Genomic DNA, 20022 nt, shown 5'->3' on the forward strand with positions numbered 1-20022 from the left:
TGTTCTTTTTTACAGCTGAGTAGTATTCCATTGTATATATATATACACCATATCTTCTTTACGCAGTCATCTGTTGATGGGCACTTAGGTTGCTTCCGCATCTTGGCGATTGTAAATAATGCTGCAATGAACATTGGGGTGCGTGGGACTTTTGGAATTGCTGACTTCAACCTCTTTGGATAGATACCCAGTAGTGGGATAGTTGGATTGTATGGTAATTCTATTTTTAATTTTTTGAGGAATCTCCATACTGTTTTCCGTAGTGGCTGCACCAGTTTGCATTCCCACCAGCAGTGTATGAGGGTTGCTTTTTCTCCACAACCTCTCCAAGATTTGTTACTATTTGTTTTAGTTATTTTTGTCATTCTAATGGGTGTAAGGTGATATCTTAGTGTAGTTTTGATTTGCATTTCCATGATGATCAGCAACGATGAACATCTTTTCATGTGCCTATTGACCATCCCTATATCTTCTTTGGAGAAATGTCTGTTCATGTCTCCCGCCGATTTTTTGATCGGGTGGTTTGATTTTCTGTTGTTGAGTTGTGTGTGTTCTTTATATATTATGGATATTAACCCTTTGTCAGATGTATGACTTGCAAATATTTTTTCCCAGTTAGTGGGTTGTTTTTATTGTTTCAATCCTGTTTTCCTTTGCCTTGAAGAAGCTCTTTAGTCTGGTGAAGTCCCATTTATTTATTCTTTCTATTGTTTCCCTGTCTGAGAAGACATGGTGTCTGAAATGATCCTTTTAATACTCATGTCAAAGAGTGTACTGCCTACATTTTCTTCTAGAAGCCTTATGGTTTCAGGTCTCAGCTTTAGATCTTTGATCCATTTTGAGTTTATTTTGGTGAATGGTGAAAAAGAATGGTCAATTTTCATTCTTTTACATGTGGCTTTCCAGTTTTCCCAGACTATTTGTTGAAAAGACTTTCTTTTCTCCATTGTATGCCCTCAGCTCCTTTGTTGAAGATTTGCTGTCCATAGATGTGTGGTTTTATTTCTGGGCTTTCAATTCTGTTCCATTGATCTGTGCACCTGTTTTTGTACCAGTACCATGCTGTTTTGATTACTGTAGCTTTGTAGTATGTTTTGAAATCAGGGATTGTGATGCCTCCAGCTTTGTTCTTTTTTCTCAGGATTGCTTTAGCAATTCGGGGTCTTTTGTTGCCCTATATGAATTTTAGGATTCTTTGTTCTATTTCTGTAAAGAATGTCATTGGGATTCTGATTGGGATTGTGTTGAATCTATAGATTGCTTTAGGTAGAATAGACATTTTAACTATGTTTACTCTTCCAATCCATGTGCATGGAATGTCTTTCCATCTCTTTATGTCGTCATCCATTTCTTTCAGAAAAACCTTGTAATTTTCATTGTATAGGTCTTTCACTTCCTTAGTTAAGTTCACCCCGAGGTATTTTATTCTTTTTGTTGTGATTGTGAATGGTATTGTGTTCTTGAGTTCTTTTTCTATTAGTTCGTTATTAGAGCACAGAAATGCTATTGATTTATGTAAATTGATTTTATACCCCGCAACTTTGCTGTAGTTGTTGATTACTTCAATGGATTCTTTGGGGTTTTCTATATATAAGATCATGTCGTCTGCAAAAAGCGAGAGTTTCACTTCTTCCCTCCCTATTTGGGTTCCTTTTATTCGTTTTTCTTGCCTAATTGCTCTGGCCAAAACTATGTGAAATAAGAGTACTATGTTAAATACAGTACTATGTTAAATAAGAGTGGTGATAGAGGGCATCCTTGTCTTGTTCCTGTTTTCAGGGGGATGGCGCTCAGTTTTTGCCCATTGAGTATGATGTCAGCTGTGGGTTTGTCATATATGGCCTTTATTATGTTGAGGTAGTTCCCTTCTATGCCCATTTTGTTCAGAGTTTTTATCATAAATGGCTGTTGGATCTTGTCAAATGCCTTCTCTGCATCTATTGAGATGATCATGTGGTTTTTATTCCTCAGTGTGTTGATGTGGTGTATCACGTTGATTGATTTACGGATGTTGAACCATCCCTGTGTCCCTGGTATGAATCCCACTTGATCAAGATGTATGATCCTTTTGATGAATTGCTGAGTTCTGGTTGCCAAAATTTTGTTGAGAATTTTTGCATCTATGTTCATCAGCGATATTGGCCTGTAGTTCTCCTTTTTTGTGCTGTCCTTGTCAAGCTTTGGTATCAGCATGATGTTGGCCTTGTAGAATGTGTTAGGAAGTGTTCCATCCTCCCTAATTTTTTGGAATGGCTTGAAAAGGATAGGTATTAAATCCTCTCTGAAAGTTTGGTAGAATTCCCCAGGAAAGCCATCTGGTCCTGGGGTTTTAGTCTTTGGGATGCTTTTGATGGCTGTTTCAATCTCTTTCCTTGTGATTGGTCTGTTCAAATTGTCTGCTGCTTCTTGAGTGAGCTTTGGGAGATTGTAGGAGTCCAAGAATTTATCCATTTCCTCTAGGTTATCCATTTTGTTGGCATATAGTTTTTTGTAGTGTTCTCTCATAATCCGTCGTATTTCTGCAGAGTCTGTTGTTATTTCTCCTCTTTCATTTCTGATTTTGTTTATTTGAGCTTTCTCTCTTTTTTTCTTTGTAAGTCTGGCTAGGGGTTTGTCAATTTTATTTATCCTCTCAAAGAACCAGCTCTTTGTTTCATTGATCCTTTCTACTGCCTTTTTTTGTTTCAATAGCATTTATTTCTGCTCTGATTTTTATTATTTCTCTCCTTCTGCTGACTTTGGGCTTTGTTTGTTCTTCTTTCTCTAATTCAGTTAGATGTAGTTTAAAATTGCTTATTTGGGGTTTTTCTTCTTTGTTAGGATGTGCCTGTATTGCGATGAATTTTCCTCTTAATACAGCTTTTGCTGTATCCCATATGAGTTGGTATGTCATGTTATCATTTTTATTTGTCTCCAGGTATTTTTTGATTTCTTCTTTAATTTCTTCAATGATCCATTGCTTGTTCAATAGCATATTGTTTAGTCTCCACATCTTTATGCCTTATCAGCTTTTTTCTTGTAATTAATTGCTAGCTTCATAGCATTATGATTGGAGAAGATGCTTATTATTATTTCAAGTTTTCTAAACATGTAGTGCCTTGCCTTGTTCCCCAACATATGGTCTATCCTTTGAGAATGTTCTATGCATGCTTGAGAAGAATGTGTATTCTGCTGTTTTTGGATGAAGTGTTCTATATATGTGTATTAAGTCCAACTGTTTTAGCTTTTCGTTTAGCTCCACTGTTTCCTTGTTGATTTTCTGTCTGGATGATCTGTCCATTGATGTGAGTGGGGTGTTGAGGTCCCCTACTATTATTGTGTTATTTTTGATATCTTCTTTTAGGTTTGTTAATAGTTGCTTTATGAACTTTGGTGCTCCTGTGTTGGGTACATAGATACTTATAAGCATTATTTCTTCTTGATGAAGTGTCCCTTTGATCATTATATATTGACCCTCTATGTCTCTCTTTACCTGCCTTATCTTGAAATCTCTTTTGTCTGATATAAGTATTGCAACATCTGCTTTCTTTTGTTTGCTATTAGCCTGGAGTATTGTCTTCCACCCCTTCACTCTGAGCCTGTGTTTGTCCTTGGAGCTGAGGTGTATTTCCTGGAGGCAACAAATTGTTGGATCTTGTTCTTTAATCCATTTTGCCACTCTGTGTCTCTTTATTGGAGAATTCAATCCATTTACATGGAGGGTGATTATTGATGTGTGAGGGCTTAATGCTGTCATTCTTTTGCTCGTTTTCCGGTTTTCCTGTGTTTCCTTTGTTTCTCGTCCTGTGTGTTTTAGCCTACCCATTGACTTCTGCAATTTCTTATGCTGGGGTTTCTTAGATTTTTCCTTATTTATGTTTTGTGTCTCTGTTCTGTTTTTTAGTTTGGTGGCTACCCTGAAGTTTGTATTCAGAATCTCGTGTATAACACAGTCCATTTACTGGTGGTGTCTTACTTCCTTAGCCTAAACTGATTCAGTCCCTTTCCTCCTCCCCTCCTAAATTATTATTTTCATCTCTTATTCCAACTTATGTTGTGAGTTTTTGGTTAGAGTGATAGGATTGTCTTTGCTTTGGTGATTTCCTTCCCTTTATCCTAATTCTATAGCTGAATATTTGCTATCCTATTCTGATTCTATTTGTCTCCCTATTCTGTGTTTTGTGACCCCTTTCTCCCCCTTTTTTTTCCAGGTATGAGGGCCTTCTTGTAGTGGAAGTCTTGTGGCTACAAATTCCCTTAGCTTTTGTTTGTCTGGGAAAGATTTAATTTCTCCCTCATATCTGAAGGATATTTTTACTGGATAGAGTATTCTTGGCTGAAGATTTTTATCCTTTAAGGTTTTGAATATGTCATTCCAGTCTCTCCTAGCTTGTAAGGTTTCTGTAGAGAAATCCGCTGAAAGTCTGATAGGAGTTCCTTTGTAGGTTATTTTCTTCTACCTTGCTGCCCTGAGTATTCTTTCTTTGTAATTCATTTTTGCCATTTTTACTACTATATGCCTTGCAGTAGGTCTTTTTACGTTGACAAATCTAGGAGATCTGAAAGCTTCCTCCACACACATTTCTCTCTCAATTCCTAGATTTTGGAAGTTCTCTGCTATTATGTCGTTAAGCACACTTTCTGCTCCATTTTTCTTTTCCATGCCCTCAGGAATTCCGATGATTCTTAAGTTGTATTTTCTCATTGAATCTGCTATTTCTTTGAGATTTTCTTCAGTTTTTTCAATTCTTAGTTCTCTTTCTTCCTCTGTCTGGAGCCATTCAACCTGTCTATCTTCAATTATGCTAATTTGCTCCTCTATGGTATCTACACAGGCATTCAGGGAATCCATATTCTGTTTTATCTTATCCATTGTATTTTTCATCTCTAGTATTTCTGATTGATTCTTTTTTATAGTTTCAATCTCTTTTGTGAAGTATCTCCAGAACTCATTGACTTGTTTCTCTATATTTCCCTTTACCTCATTGAGTTTTTTGATGATAGCTACTCTGAATTCATTGTCACTCACTTTACCTATTTCCAAGTCCTCAGGACATACTTCTGTGTTTTTATTGTTTTCCTTTTGGTCTGGAGCTTTTATAAATTGCTGGATGGTAGAGGAGCGGTTTTTGCACATGATGCTATTATTCGGTTGCAGTTACAGCCTGTCGCCACTAGATGTGGGTTGAGAGCCATGCATTTTGAGCCCTCCACCTTCAGCCAGGATGGCGGGGCACAGTTTGGGTTGGGGGAGGAGGGGCACTTTCTCTCGGATGCAGACCTGGATTCTGATCAGCTCTCCCTCTCTGGTTTCCCGGGGCCCTGGCTTGATGGGGTCCCCCACGTGAAAGCTTTCCCCCGTTAGAGGGTTTCTGCTGCATGGGCAGTGGTAGTCCTGGATGATCCCACGGATGTGAAGCCCCTCCCTTGCTCTTTCCCTTACCCGCACAGTGATCCCAGTCTCTAGGAGAGGGAGTGAAGCTCTCTCTTACCCCGTTCCAGCTCCTCTGAGGTCGGCTCCTGCCTCTCCACTCTCCGTCATTTGGCTGCTGTGGGTCTCTGATGATCTCTGTGTTATTAGGACTTTTTGGTTGGAATTCAGTTGTTCCTTTGGTTGTAGTTTGGAAGGGAGAGAGTCCCAGGTGAGCTCACTCCACTGTGTCACTGATGTAACTCTGGACTGCAGTGTTTTATTGTAGTTATCCAAATTCTGGAGTCTACATCTCAGTTATTCCACACACATAAAGAAATGATAACTAGGTGATATGATAGAAGTGCTATTGCTACAACGGTACTCATATTACAATATGTAAATGTGTCAAATCTACATGATGTACACCTCGAATTTACATAAAGTTATATGTCAAATATGTTTCAATAACAAAAGAAACGATACATGACTGCTCTGTTTTGACTGTAAGTGAGGGAATGGATAATTGAGGGAATCAGTTAAGGCCTCCGTTCTCCCCTCTGCCACCTCCATCACCCCTAGACTCATCCAACATCTCACTCTACCTCTGTGCCCCCGTGTACGTCTTCATCTGTCCCCCTGTGACCTTTAGACATCCAATAAAACTCCACATGCTCTCTGACTCCCTTTGAACACTTTTGACTCACTATTGCACTCTCCACCTTCACCTTGTGACCTTTGTCCCCTCCAACCCTCTATGACCAGTGTTCTAGGGACCTCAGTCTAACTCTCCTCAGACTTTGTCATCTCTGCAAAGTCTGTCATACATGACATCCTTCCTCTTGCCCTTCTATTTACACCCAATTCCAATATCTTATCCTATGCTCTGTGACCTCTATGCCCCGGCACTTTCATTCATCCCAGCCCTGAAGTCATAGGCATCATCAGTTCCCCCAGGAACCCAGTCCACACCCTGCACTCATTACATCTAACCCTATAATTCCGGACACTTTCTCCTAGGCTCTTTAGTTCACATATTCCCACTGTCCTTTCCAACTGCCTCATTGTCCTCTGCCCATTTGGCCTTCATGCCCATGCCCACAGTTTCCCCTAGTGCCATCTCCTTTTCCCACATTCTGCCCAAATTGGACTGTTATCATCTACCAAGATCTGCCTACCCCATCTAAATTCACCTTCTCTCCAAAATATGTAGTTTAAATGCATCCACCTCTGGCATTTCCTCACAGAACTTTTGTTCCTGTGATCCTATCCGCTCTTTACTCCCTCAGATATGAATATCCCCCTACCTTCACTTCCTTGCATACTTTGCCCACTTGCACTTTTATCCCCATCATTGCACTGTAATACTTCAACAATATTAAAAACCATTGCTTTTTCTCTTTCTGTTCATTCTCTTCCCCTGCACTATGACTCCAAGCCCTCAGGCTCTCTGCACCCCAATATTATCCTTATGTCTCCTTCGTCCTGTGGCCTATTCTTACTCCACTCTATCACATACTCACACACTTTCACTCCCCCAAACAGCCCAAGTTTCCCAGCATGTGTCTTGACGTAAGGTGACAATGCTCACAGCACATTTTAAGTGCTGTGCGTTGTAATAAATATGGCCCTTGTCATTGTTGCAGGGTTATAAACACTATAGAGGGTAGCAGGGCCCCACTTTTCAGGCATCCAGAAGTCTGGAAATACAGCTATTCTTCTGAATAAGATCATGTAATTGAGATACACACATGCTTGCTGACTGTTCTTTTACGAGTGTAATCGTGTTTATTGTGTATGTATTTATAATTACATATGTGAGTGTAAATTTTTGTGTGTTCAATACATGCATTATTGTTTGTGTGTGCAATTAAAATTGTGAGAGCATGTGAGTGACTGCGTATGTGTGTAAGCATGTGAATATGTGTGACTGTAAGTTTGAATGTGTGAGAAAATGTGCATGCATGTGTGTTTTTGCATCTGTGTGTAAATGAGATTGTGTGTTTGTGTAAGATGGGTTGTCCAACATTTTGGCTTTGCCAACTGACTTGACAAGTGGGCATGATAGCACAATGAACTTGCATCAAAGAGTTGATTTGTGTGTAGGAAAATCCAAAGAATTAAATTCAACTTGTAATTTATAATTGTTTCTGACCCACCAAAAATATGTTTCTTAAATTAAACAAAACAATCATAGTTCCTTACTGAAAATTTTGTGAAAAAAAAGGATAGAGGACTGTGTTGACCATTTGATGGTCTTGATTTAAGGAAGTAGCATTGGCTTATCTGATACTTACTAGCATGGTGGAATCTTCCTGTTAAACCATCTGATTCTGGTGTGTTCTTTCTGAAGGACTGGTTTAAAATCTTCTCTCATTCTTTTATGGATAATACTGTGTTTCTACTTCCTGTCACTAGTGAGGGTCAATATTGGTAGAGATTCCTAACAGTTTACATATTCATAAATATTGAGTTGTACAAATGAGTGCAATGATATCTAACGTAAATTATTGGCATCATGTTCTTCTTGTCACTTGTTTATTTTTTTAAACCCTTATCAGATATTCTGACTCATTCCATTTCTTTGCTCATAACTTAATTGATGATGCAGCTCAGCTGCGTGCAATTAGGAACGAACTCACTTTTAGGTAGTACTTCTGAGGGAAGTAGAATATCCACTGAGACACACATACCCACTACCAGTCGATCATATGTCAGGCCTAAGTATTTCCTGCCCTACTCATGTGAGACACTGGCTGCCTCCAGAGTTCATGGAAAAGTAAGTCCATGCCTCCCACAAACACTCCAACAGTCTCTTAAGGGATGCTGGCTAGAAACTTGCAGTTGTTCTTGGTAATTTGCACCTGGGAAAAAAGTTTTGGAAAAATATTCTCAGCTCCCAAGTCTGTTGCTGCCAATGCTGCTACAGCTGAAATGATAATTGGAGTTATGACAGGAGGTGAGGTCACAGAAGCGCAAACTCATATCTCTGGGTCTAGCTACCTCTGTCACACATGTACTGACTGCATTGACCTCCGTGCTAAGCCCATCATCCAGGCAGCAGGAAAAAGTGGGTGCATTTTAAATATATTCATCTGAGAGTTAGAATATGTAAGAGAAAGAGTTGCATCAGGAGTCTGGGTAAGTGAACATATTTTACAAAGGGAATCTTCTGTGTATAAGCCTGGTTCAGCACCAAAGCCATGTATGAAGATGAAATAAATCTTGAGGATGAGCTGACATATAAAGAGAGTCGTGTTCCTAGATTTTCTACCAATCCAGGATGGCTCCTGATGTCATGTAATAATCACTGAAAATTATTATTTTGTTCTTAATCCAAGTAATGTAAAATTTGATTTTTATGTTCTTAAGGACTGTAGCTCTGGAGTCAATCTGCTGTTCAGCTTGCTTTGCATAGACATAGTTTTCAGGTTTCTGGAGGTGCACCTAGGGTACCTCCATTTTTGTAATAAAACGTAGATTGAACCTACAGGAATCATATGATCCTGTGCAGAAACTGTGTGTCTGATAGCAGTTGCTGGAGTAGAAGTGTTTTCTCTAATTCTGGGTGTATGAAGTGTTTACTAGATTGCATGATAGTGTCTCTCTTGATTATAGAGAGACTTTTTCCACTGAGAGTGAGGGAAGCAGCATTTAAGAAAAATACAACAATAAGTTCAGAAAACATTTTTAGGCTGAAATCTATCTTTTGATGTTTCTGATGCTTTTAAATATTATAACACCCAAAAGTATGTCATTTATACAATACAGAAGTTTTTTTGCCTTAGCATTGAACTATTGCTTGTATATCTCGTATTTTAATATTTTCCACAAATCTTGCATTACTGTTTATAATTTCATTTAACTTAAATATTAATAAATGGCACATATATGATCTGAAATTAGTAATAATGTGTTTCTACCATACACTTTTTATCAGGCATCAGTATTTCTGTCTCATACTTCCTGTGACTCAGAGCATTGTACTTTTGTTCCTGAGTTAAAAGCAAATGAATCTTTCTTTGCCATCCTAATGTTGAGGGATTCTTGCATTCATTAAACTCAGCTTGTACTGGGAGAGGACCCTGAAGTTTTATAGTTCAATTAGGGCATCTATATTTTAATAAGATCTCTAAAGCTTTAGTCAAAGTTTATATTTGTCTATAACTCTTTATAAGTAAGTGGAAACTCATCATTACCAAGTTTTAAGTAAAATTATCACCAGTCTAAATTGAAATGACAAGGTGCAAAAATAAAACTGAATTTAGATCTAGTTTATTTGAAGAACAAACTATTATTTTAGTATATTATGGGTTAAATATACCATTTTTATTTCCCAGTTAAAATCGCCACAGTGCTCCCAACCACTGTGTGAATCTAGAGGAAACACTTAACCTCTCTGTGCCTATGTTGTCCTCATCTTTATAAGGAATGTAATAGTGCCTCCCTCATGAATTTGTGAGGAATAAAGAAATTACTGTATCTGTGGCCTTCATGACAGTAATTCATACATTGCAAATGTTCTTTAATGGTTATACTTTCAATTCTTGGAAGCTTCTAAAGAACAGAAAAATCCTTGAGTAATTATTTCAAAGTAGGAAATGTTGGTAAGTGGAAAATATTGGATTAGAGTTGACATCACATATGTGGTCCACACCTTCTATTCCCCTGCAGGATCCTCTAGCTCAGAAGATAAATATCAGTCATTGAGAACTGACAGGATGGCTGCCAGGGATTTGGCAGTAGGAATGCTCTTCTTGTTTCAGACTATATTTGGAATCCTGGGGAATCTTTTTCTTCTTGGCCATTATCTCTTCCTTTATTTCACTGGGTGTAGGCTAAGGTCCATGGATTTTATTGTCAAGAACCTGATTGTAGCCAACTTATTGGTCCTGTTCTCTAGTGGAATGCCTAATGGGATGTCACGTTTGGGATGGTACCATGTCTTCAATGATTTCGTTTGCGGGTTTTTTCCCTATGTCCGTAGAGTGGGCAGGGGTGTGTCCATTGGCACCACCTGCCTCTTGAGTGTAGCCCAGGCCATCATGATCAGCCCCAGCAACTCCAGGTGGGCAGAGCTTAAAGTGAAAACTCGCAAGTGCATTGTCTCTTCAATTTCCCTGTGCTGGATCCTGCAAATGCTGATAAATGTCATATATCCTATGTTTCTGACTGGCAATGGGAGCCACAAAAACATCACAAACAGAAAAAGTTTTGGATACTGTTTTGCTGTTCGTCACGACAAAACCAGAGATGACTTATATGTGGCATTGATATCATTCCCTGATGTTTTCTGTTTGGGGCTCATGTGCTTGGCCAGTGGCTCCACAGTTTTCATCCTTTACAGGCACAAGCAGAGGGTCCAACACATTCATAGGACCAATATCTCTTCCAGATCCTGCCATGAGTCCAGAGCTACCAAAACCATCCTTCTCCTGGTGAGCACCTTTGTCTTTTTTAACACCCTTTCCTCCACTTGTCACGCAGTTATGGCTGTTTTTAGTAATCCTAACTGGTTCCTCTTGAATGCCACTTTAGTAAGCACTCAGTGTTTCCCAAGTCTCAGTCCCTTTCTGCTCATGAGCCGTGAACCCAGTGTATCCAGGCTGTGCTTTGCCTGGATAAAAAATACAAAATCCCCTAGTCTTGTATGTATTTGTGCAGTATTCATTTGGTAACTCATCCTCCTCAGAGTCCTGAATACAATTATGTCTGGCTGACTAGAGAACGTTAACAGAACATGCTGAGTATCTTCTTCAAAATAAGCAATAGCTTATAAGAGTAATATTTTATAATTGTCATGTATAAACTCATATGATTGATGTGCTACTAATGCTTGTGGTGGAGGACTTGAGAATTCATTCAGCAATGAACGCCAGGTCCTGAAATAATCTGGATATTCTGAAGAAGTCTTTGACTGTGTAACTTAAATCTATTCCAGTAAATTTCCCAGACATAAACTAGGCATAAAATTTTTAGAAAAGGTACATGAAAGTAGAACAGCATGTTGCAGGTCCTACCTGAAACTGAAGACAATGGCGCTGGAGGGCAAATTCAGTCAATGAGTAAAGCTTTTGGAGCCAGCTCTGAGTTTTGTACATTACATCTTTAGGGAGGAAGTAGTCATTTATTTGAAATGTGATCTTATGGAGGGAGATGAGCACATCTAAACATAGTATTTTCAGGTATAAATGGCAGGACTGATCTCTAGAGTGGCAAAGGAGAGAATAAAATTACATTTTAGGTGATTTTTAAACAACATCAGAGGAATGGGTCAAATTTAAAGGAAATGAATTGCATGGAATTTGCATCTGTAGAAGGAAGCATTTTCTCTTCTGTGAAGATCATTTGGGCAAGTTGGCAACATAGAGGTTTGGAGGTGGACACTCCTGTCCCTAAAATGACTAAATAGATGGCCATTAAATTGGAGCACTGTAGGGAGAACCATTTGAAAGGGAAGGATATGAATCCATTTGGTTTATGTGGAGTTTGTGACTCCTTGATTTTCAAGGAGGAAAGTGAGTATTTCCTTAATTTTAGGAGAGATTTTTAAATAATTTTCTTTGCATTTGCATTTTGAACCTGATGCAATGTTCTGAGAATTCACTAACTTAAATAACAAAAGCGTTTTGACCTAAAGGATATATATTGGTTCTTGCATCACAAAGAGAAATCCATATTTTTAGTCCACAGGAGATGCTCAAATATTTAGCACAAATTATAGCACAAAACAAATATTAGAAAAAATCACATGCGTAGACACACACAGACCTACAATTGTGATTATATATATATATATATATATATATATATATATATATACGTCTGTGTGTGTATGTGTATATGTGTGTGAAGTTTGTGTATATCTGTATATATTCAAACACATATAAAGACAACTATCTTTGTTATCATTCAATATATTGGACATTTTTACATTAAGAAAAATTTAAAACAGCTCTAATTACAATAATGACAAATCTTAAACTGTATGTTATTTGATGTTATATTGCTATGCTAGTTTAATTTTTATGCTGATGGATGAAAATTAGACTACTGGGGGTGAGCACGATGAAGTGTGTTCATGAATTGATAAACAATAATGTACACCCCAAATCACACAATGTTATAAACCATTACAATCCCAATAAAATTACTTAATAAAAAATTCCTTAGAATGAATATTTTACTTTCCTACTTTAATTTTATTATTTGGCCATAGCTCTTAAAAAATACAGTGAATATAGTAAAAAATGTTAGACTTTAAAACATGTAATTGGTCTATTTAATTCTGATATGGTAATTGATACAATTCAGTGTCAATAGAGTTTATTTTATTTTATCTATGTTAACTTCTATTGTATTAATTTTTAAATATGTCTACATTATAATTCCTCATTATGAGTCACCTCTGTTCTTTTAAAGTTGTATACTCATTATGTGTCAACTTTTGACTAGAAACTCCAGAATAAATTTAAAAGCTAGTCGCAGTGTCACTTTATTTGATACTCTTTTTTTTTTTTTTTTTGAGGAAGATTAGCCCTGAGCTAACATCTGCTGCCAATCCTCCTCTTTTTGCTGAGGAAGACTGGCCCTGAGCTAACATCCATGCCCATCTTCCTCTACTTTATATGTGGGACGCCTGCCACAGCATGGCTTGCCAAGCGATGCCATGTCTGCATCTGGGATCTGAACCCGCGAACCCTCGGCTGCCGAAGTGGAACCTGCGAACCTAACCACTGTGCCACCTGGCTGGCCCCTATTTAATATTCTTTTTTTTTTTTTTTATTAATATTGATAGATTACAACCTTGTGAGATTTCAGTTGTACATTTTTGTTAGTCATGTTGTGGGTACACCACTTCCCCCTCCGTACCCTCCCCCCACCCCCCCTTTTCCCTGGTAACCACCGATCAGATCTCCTTATCAATATACTAACTTCCACCTATGAGTGGAGTCATATAGAGTTCGTCTTTCTCTGACTGACTTATTTCGCTTAACATAATGCCCTCGAGGTCCATCCACGTTGTTGTGAATGGGCCAATTTCGTCTTTTTTTATGGCTGAGTAGTATTCCATTGTGTATATATACCACATCTTCTTTATCCAATCATCTGTTTCTGGGCATGTAGGCTGGTTCCACGTCTTGGCTATTGTAAATAATGCTGCGATGAACATAGGGGTGCAACGGACTCTTGAGATATCTGATATCAGGTTCTTAGGATAGATACCCAGTAATGGGATGGCTGGGTCATAGGGTATTTCTATTTTTAACTTTTTGAGAACTCTCCATACTGTTTTCCATAGTGGCTGTACCAGTTTGCATTCCCACCAACAGTGTATGAGGGTTCCTCTTTCTCCACAACCTCTACAACATTTATCGTTCTTGGTTTTGGATGTTTTTGCCAATCTAACAGGGGGTAAGGTGATATCTTAGCGTAGTTTTGATTTGCATTTCCCTGATGATTAGCGATGATGAACATCTTTTCATGTGTCTATTGGCCATATTCATATCTTCTTTTGAGAAATGTCTGTTCATGTCCTCTGCCCATTTTTTGATCGGGTTGTTTGTTTTTTTGTTGTTAAGCAGTGTGAGTTCTTTGTATATTATGGAGATTAACCCTTTGTCGGATAAGTGGCTTGTAAATATTTTTTCCCAATTAGTGAGCTGTTTTTTTGTTTCAATCCTGTTTTGCCTTGCCTTGAAGAAGCTCTTTAGTCTGATGAAGTCCCATTTGTTTATTCTTTCTATTGTTTCCCTCAACTGAGGAGTTACAGTGTCCGAAAAGATTCTTTTGAAACTGATGTCAAAGAGTGTATTGCCTATATTCTCTTCCAAAAGACTTATTGTCTCAGGCCTAATCTTTAGGTCTTTGATCCATTTTGAGTTTATTTTGGTGTGTGGTGAAAAAGAATGGTCAATTTTCAATCTTTTGCATGTGGCTGTCCAGTTTTCCCAGCACCATTTGTTGAAGAGACTTTCTTTTCTCCATTGTAGGCCCTCTGCTCCTTTGTCGAAGATTAGCTGTCCATAGATGTGTGGTTTTATCTCTGGGCTTTCAATTCTGTTCCATTGATCTGTGGACCTGTTTTTGTACCAGTACCATGCTGTTTTGATCACTGTAGCTTTGTAGTATGTTTTGAAATCGGGGATTGTGATTCCGCCGGCTTTGTTTTTCTTGCTCAGGATTGCTTTAGCAGTTCGCGGTCTTTTGTTCCCCCATATGAGTTTTAGGATTGTTTGTTCAAATTCTGTGAAGAATGTTCTTGGGATTCTGATTGGGATAGCATTGAATCTGTATATTGCTTTAGGTAGTATGGACATTTTAACTATGTTTATTCTTCCAATCCATGTGCAAGGAATGTTTTTCCATCTCTTTATGTCATCGCCTATTTCTTTCAAGAAAGTCTTGTAGTTTTCATTGTATAGATCCTTCACTTCCTTGGTTAAGTTTATCCCAAGGTATTTTATTCTTTTCGTTGCGATTGTGAATGGGATTGAGTTCTTTTTCTGTTAGTTTATTGTTAGTGTATAGAAATGCTACTGATTTATGCACGTTAATTTTATACCCTGCTACTTTGCTGTAGTTGTTGATTATTTCTAATAGTTTTTCTGTGGATTCTTTGGGGTTTTCTATGTATAAGATCATGTCGTCTGCAAACAACGAGAGTTTTACTTCTTCGTTACCTATTTGGATTCCTTTTATTTCTTTTTCCTGCCGAATTGCTCTGGCCAGCACCTCCAGTACTATGTTGAATAGGAGTGGTGAAAGTGGGCACCCTTGTCTTGTTCCTGTCCTCAGAGGGATGGCTTTCAGCTTTTGTCCATTGAGTATGATGTTGGCTGTGGGTCTATCATATATGGCCTTTATTATGTTGAGGTACTTTCCTTCTATACCCATTTTACTGAGGGTTTTTATCATAAATGGGTGTTGGATCTTGTAGAATGCTTTCTCTGCATCTATTGAGATGATCATGTGGTTTTTGTTTTTCATTTTGTTGATGTAGTGTATCACGTTGATTGACTTGTGGATGTTGAACCATCCCTGTGTCCCTGGTATAAATCCCACTTGATCATGGTGTATAATCTTTTTGATGTATTGCTGTAATCGGTTTGCCAAAATTTTGTTGAGGATTTTTGCATCTATGTTCATCAGTGATATCGGCCTGTAGTTCTCCTTCTTTGTGTTGTCCTTGTCAGGTTTGGGGATCAGAGTGATGTTGGCTTCATAGAATGTGTTAGGGAGTTCTCCATCTTTCTCAATTTTCTGGAACAGTTTGAGGAGAATAGGTATTAAGTCTTCTTTGAATGTTTGGTAGAATTCTCCAGAGAAGCCGTCTGGTCCTGGACTCTTGTTTTGGGGGAGGTTTTTGATTACCGTTTCTATTTCCTTACTTGTGATTGGCCTATTCAGATTCTCCATTTCTTCCTGATTCAGTTTGGGGAGATTGTAGGAGTCTAGGAATTTGTCCATTTCTTCCAGGTTGTTCAATTTGTTGGCATATAGTTTTTCATAGTATTCTCTTATGATCTCTTGTATTTCATTGGTATCTGTTGTGATTTCTCCTCTGTCATTCCTGATTTTATTAATTTGCGATTTCTCTCTTCTTTTCTTGGTGAGTCTGGCTAGGGGTTTGTCAATTTTGTTAATTCTTTCGAAGAACCAACTCTTTGTTTCGTTGATCCTTTCTATTGTCTTTTTTGTTTCAATATCGTTTATTTCTGCTCTTATTTTTATTATTTCCCTCCTTCTACTGACTCTGGGCTTTGTTTGTTCTTCTTTTTCTAGTTCTGTTAGGTGTCGTTTGAGGTTGCTTACGTGAGCTTTTTCTTGTTTAGTGAGGTGAGCCTGTATTGCGATGAATTTCCCTCTTAGGACTGCTTTTGCTGCATCCCAAATGATTTGGTATGTCGTGTTCTCATTTTCATTTGTCTCCAGATAGTATTTGATTTCTTCTTTAATTTCTTCAATGATCCATTGTTTGTTGAGAAGCGTATTGTTTAGTCTCCACATTTTTGCACCTTTCTCTGCTTTTTTCTTGTAGTTGATTTCTAGTTTAATAGCGTTATGATCAGAAAAGATGCTTGATATTATTTCAACTCTCTTGTATTTATTGATGTTTGCTTTGGTTCCCAAAATATGGTCAATCCTTGAGAATGTTCCATGTGCACTTGAGAAGAATGTGTAACCTGCTGTTTTTGGATGAAGTGTTCTATATATATCTATTAAGTCCATCTGGTCTAATTTTTCATTTAATTCTATTATTTCCTTGTTGATTTTCTGTCTGGATGTTCTGTCCATTGGTGTTAATGGTGTGTTGAGGTCCCCTACTATTATTGTATTGTTGTTGATGTCTTCTTTTAGTTCTATTAAGAGTTGCTTTACAAATTTTGGTGCTCCTGTGTTGGGTGCATATATATTTATAAGTGTTATGTCTTCTTGGTGGAGAGTCCCTGTTATCATTATATACTGTCCCTCTTTATCTTTCTTTATCTGTTTTGCTTTGAAATCTACCTTGTCTGATATTAGTATAGCGACACCTGCTTTCTTTTGTTCATTATTAGCTTGGAGTATTGTTCTCCATCCCTTCACTCTGAGTCTGTGTTTGTCTTTGGGGCTGAGGTGTGTTTCCTGGAGGCAGCATATTGTTGGATCTTGTTCTTTGATCCATCCTGCCACTCTGTGTCTTTTGATTGGGGAGTTCAATCCATTTACATTTAGAGTGATTATTGAGATGTGGGGGCCTACCACTACCATTTTGTGTCTTGTTTTCCGGTTTTCTTCAGTTTCCTTTGTTTCTCGTCCCATGGTTTAATCTGTTCTGATGTAGAGCTGTTACTCTCTGTTGTTGTCCTTCTACTTATCTCCTCTGCTCTTGGTTTTGTAGCCCCTTTCCTTTTTTGGATTTTTCAGGAATGAGGGTTTTCCTGAGGATTTCCTGAAGAGGAGGTTTTGTGGCAATGAACTCCCTTAATTTTTGTTTATCTGGGAAAGTTTTTATTTCTCCATCGTATTTGAAGGATATTTTCGCTGGGTAGAGAATTCTCGGCTGTAGATTTTTGTCCTTCAGATTTTTGAATATATCATTCCACTCTCTTCTAGCCTGTAAAGTTTCTGCTGAGAAATCTGCTGATAGCCTGATGGGGGTTCCTTTGTAGGTTAGTTTCTTTTGCCTGGCTGTCCTTAACATTTTCTCCTTGTCGTTGACTTTTGCTAGCTTCACTACTATATGCCGTGGAGTTGGTCTTCTTGCATTGATAAAGTTTGGAGATCTATTGGCTTCTGTCACCTGAAGATCCATCTCCCTCACCAGATTTGGGAAGTTCTCAGCCATTATTTCTTTGAATAGGCTTTCTGCCCCTTTCTCCTTCTCTTCTCCCTCTGGTATACCTATAATCCTTATGTTGCATCTCCTAATTGTGTCTGATAATTCTCGGAGAGTTTCTTCATTTCTTTTAAGTCTTGCTTCTCTCTCCTCCTCTGCCTGCAACAATTCTATATTGCCATCTTCCAAATTGCTAATTCTTTCCTCCATATTATCAGCCCTACTGTTCAGAGCATCTAGATTTTTCTTAATCTCCTCTATTGTGTTCTTCATTTCCAATATTTCTGTTTGGTTCTTCTTTATCGTATCAAACTCTTTTGTGACATAGCTCCTGAACTCGTTGAGTTGTCGGTCAGAATTCTCTCTTAACTCATTGAGAATCTTAATGATGGCTGTTTTGAAGTCATCATCATTTAGGTTATATATCTCATTTTCTTTGGGATTGTTTTCTGTGTATTTGTTACTTTCTTTCTGTTCTGGAGATTTAATGTATTCTTTCATATTGCTTGATGTTGTTGATTTGTGCCTCCGCATGGAGATAGTGTTTAGTTGCTCCTTTCACTTGTTTCAGCTGCTGCGGTGGGGGGAGCAGCTGTTTATACTTCACCAACCAGGAACCCTGTCCGTAGTCGCTAACTGGGCCTGGGCCCCTCTTCGTAGCCACAGTGGCCCTTTGGATTCCCTCCTCTGCCGTGGGGGCCGTCACAGGGGGGCTTCAGGCTGCAGGTGCCTACTGTTGCAGCCCACCTAGATGTGCTCTCTCCTTGGGGTCTGCAACGGTGTTATGGGCTTTTCCAGCGGCCAGGGGTGGGATCACTTATATTTGTCGCTCCGTTGCTGTCAGCACCCACCGAATCTCACTTGTCCTCTATGGGTCGCAGGAGAGCTATTGGCATCTTCTACAGTCTGTGGTTAGTACACCTAGCTATGCTGCTTTTGCCCTGGGGTCTTCCAGCCTTGTGGCTGGCGGCTGGGTGCCTTCTACTGGTGCTGTGCAGAGGCTTTCCCTAAGGCTGCTGTGAGCCTGTAGGGTTTCCCCCTAGGCTACTAAGCTGGGTCTCTGGAACTCTCTCCAGCCCCAGTCCTCTCCGAGATCTCCGGCAATCCCTAGTCTCACGGGGCGGGCAACGGCAGCTGGGGGTCGCCCCGCCCTCTGGGCTTCTCTCCGGGCCTCTCCCGGAGCCGTGAATGCTCGGTGTGGCCCCTCTGCTAATGGCAGACAGAGAGTTTTGTCTGCTGCCTGGCGGAACTCCGGCACTTCCCCTCCGGGTCGCAGGACCAGCCTTTGAAAGTTCCCCCTGCCCCGGTCCTCTCCGAGATCTCTGGCAATCTCTAGCCCCACGGGGCGGGCAATGGCAGCTGGGGGTTGCCCCGCCCTCTGGGCTTCTCTCCGGGCCTCTCCCAGGAGCCCTGAATGCTGGGCGTGGCCCCTCTGCTAATGGCAGACAGAGAGTTTTGTCTGCTGCCTGGTGGAACTCCGGCGCTTCCCCTCCGGGTCGCAGAACCGGCCTTTGAAAGTTCCCCCCGCCCCGGTCCTCTCCGAGATCTCTGGCAATCCCTAGTCCCACGGGGCGGGCAATGGCAGCTGGGGGTCGCCCCGCCCTCTGGGCTTCTCTCCGGGCCTCTCCCGGAGCCGTGAATGCTGGGCGTGGCACCTCTGCTAACGGCAGACAGAGAGTTTTGTCTGCTGCCCGGGCGGAGCTCCGGCGCTTCCCCTCCGGGTCGCAGAACCGGCCTTTGAAAGTTCCCCCAGCCCCGGTCCTCTCCGAGATCTCCGGCAATCCCTAGTCCCACGGGGCGGGCAACGGCAGCTGGGAGACCTCCATACCCTCCGTGACTCTCTCTGGGACCCTCCGGGCGCCCCGAGCACCAGGCTGGGTCTCCCCGCCAATGGCGGGGAGAGACTCTCCCCGTGGGCTCAGGTGTGCAACTCCAAAGTTTCCCTCTGCGTTTAGGAGTAATTGCGGGGGGTTTAGGTAGGGTTCTGGTCACCTGTTTCCACCGTCGCTCCTCTGTTGTGTTCTCGCTCCTGCCCTAGATGTGTGTGGATCCTCTGGGGGCGTCCGTTGGAAGAAAGCCGCTTGCGGGTACTAGGCTGCCCGTCGGGGTCGGAGAGTTTTCACCTATTTCCACATCCTCCCGGAGGAAAGTCCGTCCGCCTTCCAATGTATAGTCGCGTGGGTGTCTCAGACGTCCTGAGATGCTGTCTGGATATCCTTTGTCAAGCGATAAGTGTCCAAATAATTGTAGACTCGAAGGGCGAGAGACAAAGAGGACTACTCACGGTGCCATCTTGGATCCTGTCCCCCTA

General features: G+C 40.1%; 1 protein-coding gene across 1 annotated transcript; it reads left to right on the plus strand.

Moving 5' to 3' along the window:
- Positions 1–2345: 2345 nt before the first annotated feature.
- Positions 2346–13154, plus strand: LOC103554187 (vomeronasal type-1 receptor 4-like). The gene has a single exon (XM_070558432.1). It carries the CDS (start codon positions 9991–9993, stop codon positions 11065–11067), a length of 1077 nt encoding a protein of 358 aa, XP_070414533.1. The 5' UTR covers positions 2346–9990; the 3' UTR covers positions 11068–13154.
- Positions 13155–20022: the final 6868 nt, after the last annotated feature.

The sequence above is a fragment of the Equus przewalskii genome, chromosome 9, assembly GCF_037783145.1.
Source record: "Equus przewalskii isolate Varuska chromosome 9, EquPr2, whole genome shotgun sequence".
NCBI lineage: Eukaryota > Metazoa > Chordata > Mammalia > Perissodactyla > Equidae > Equus > Equus przewalskii.

Excerpts from the sequence above, each read along its gene's own strand:
- LOC103554187 (XM_070558432.1), top strand. The coding sequence starts at position 9,991 with ATGTTGGTAAGTGGAAAATATTGGATTAGAGTTGACATCACATATGTG.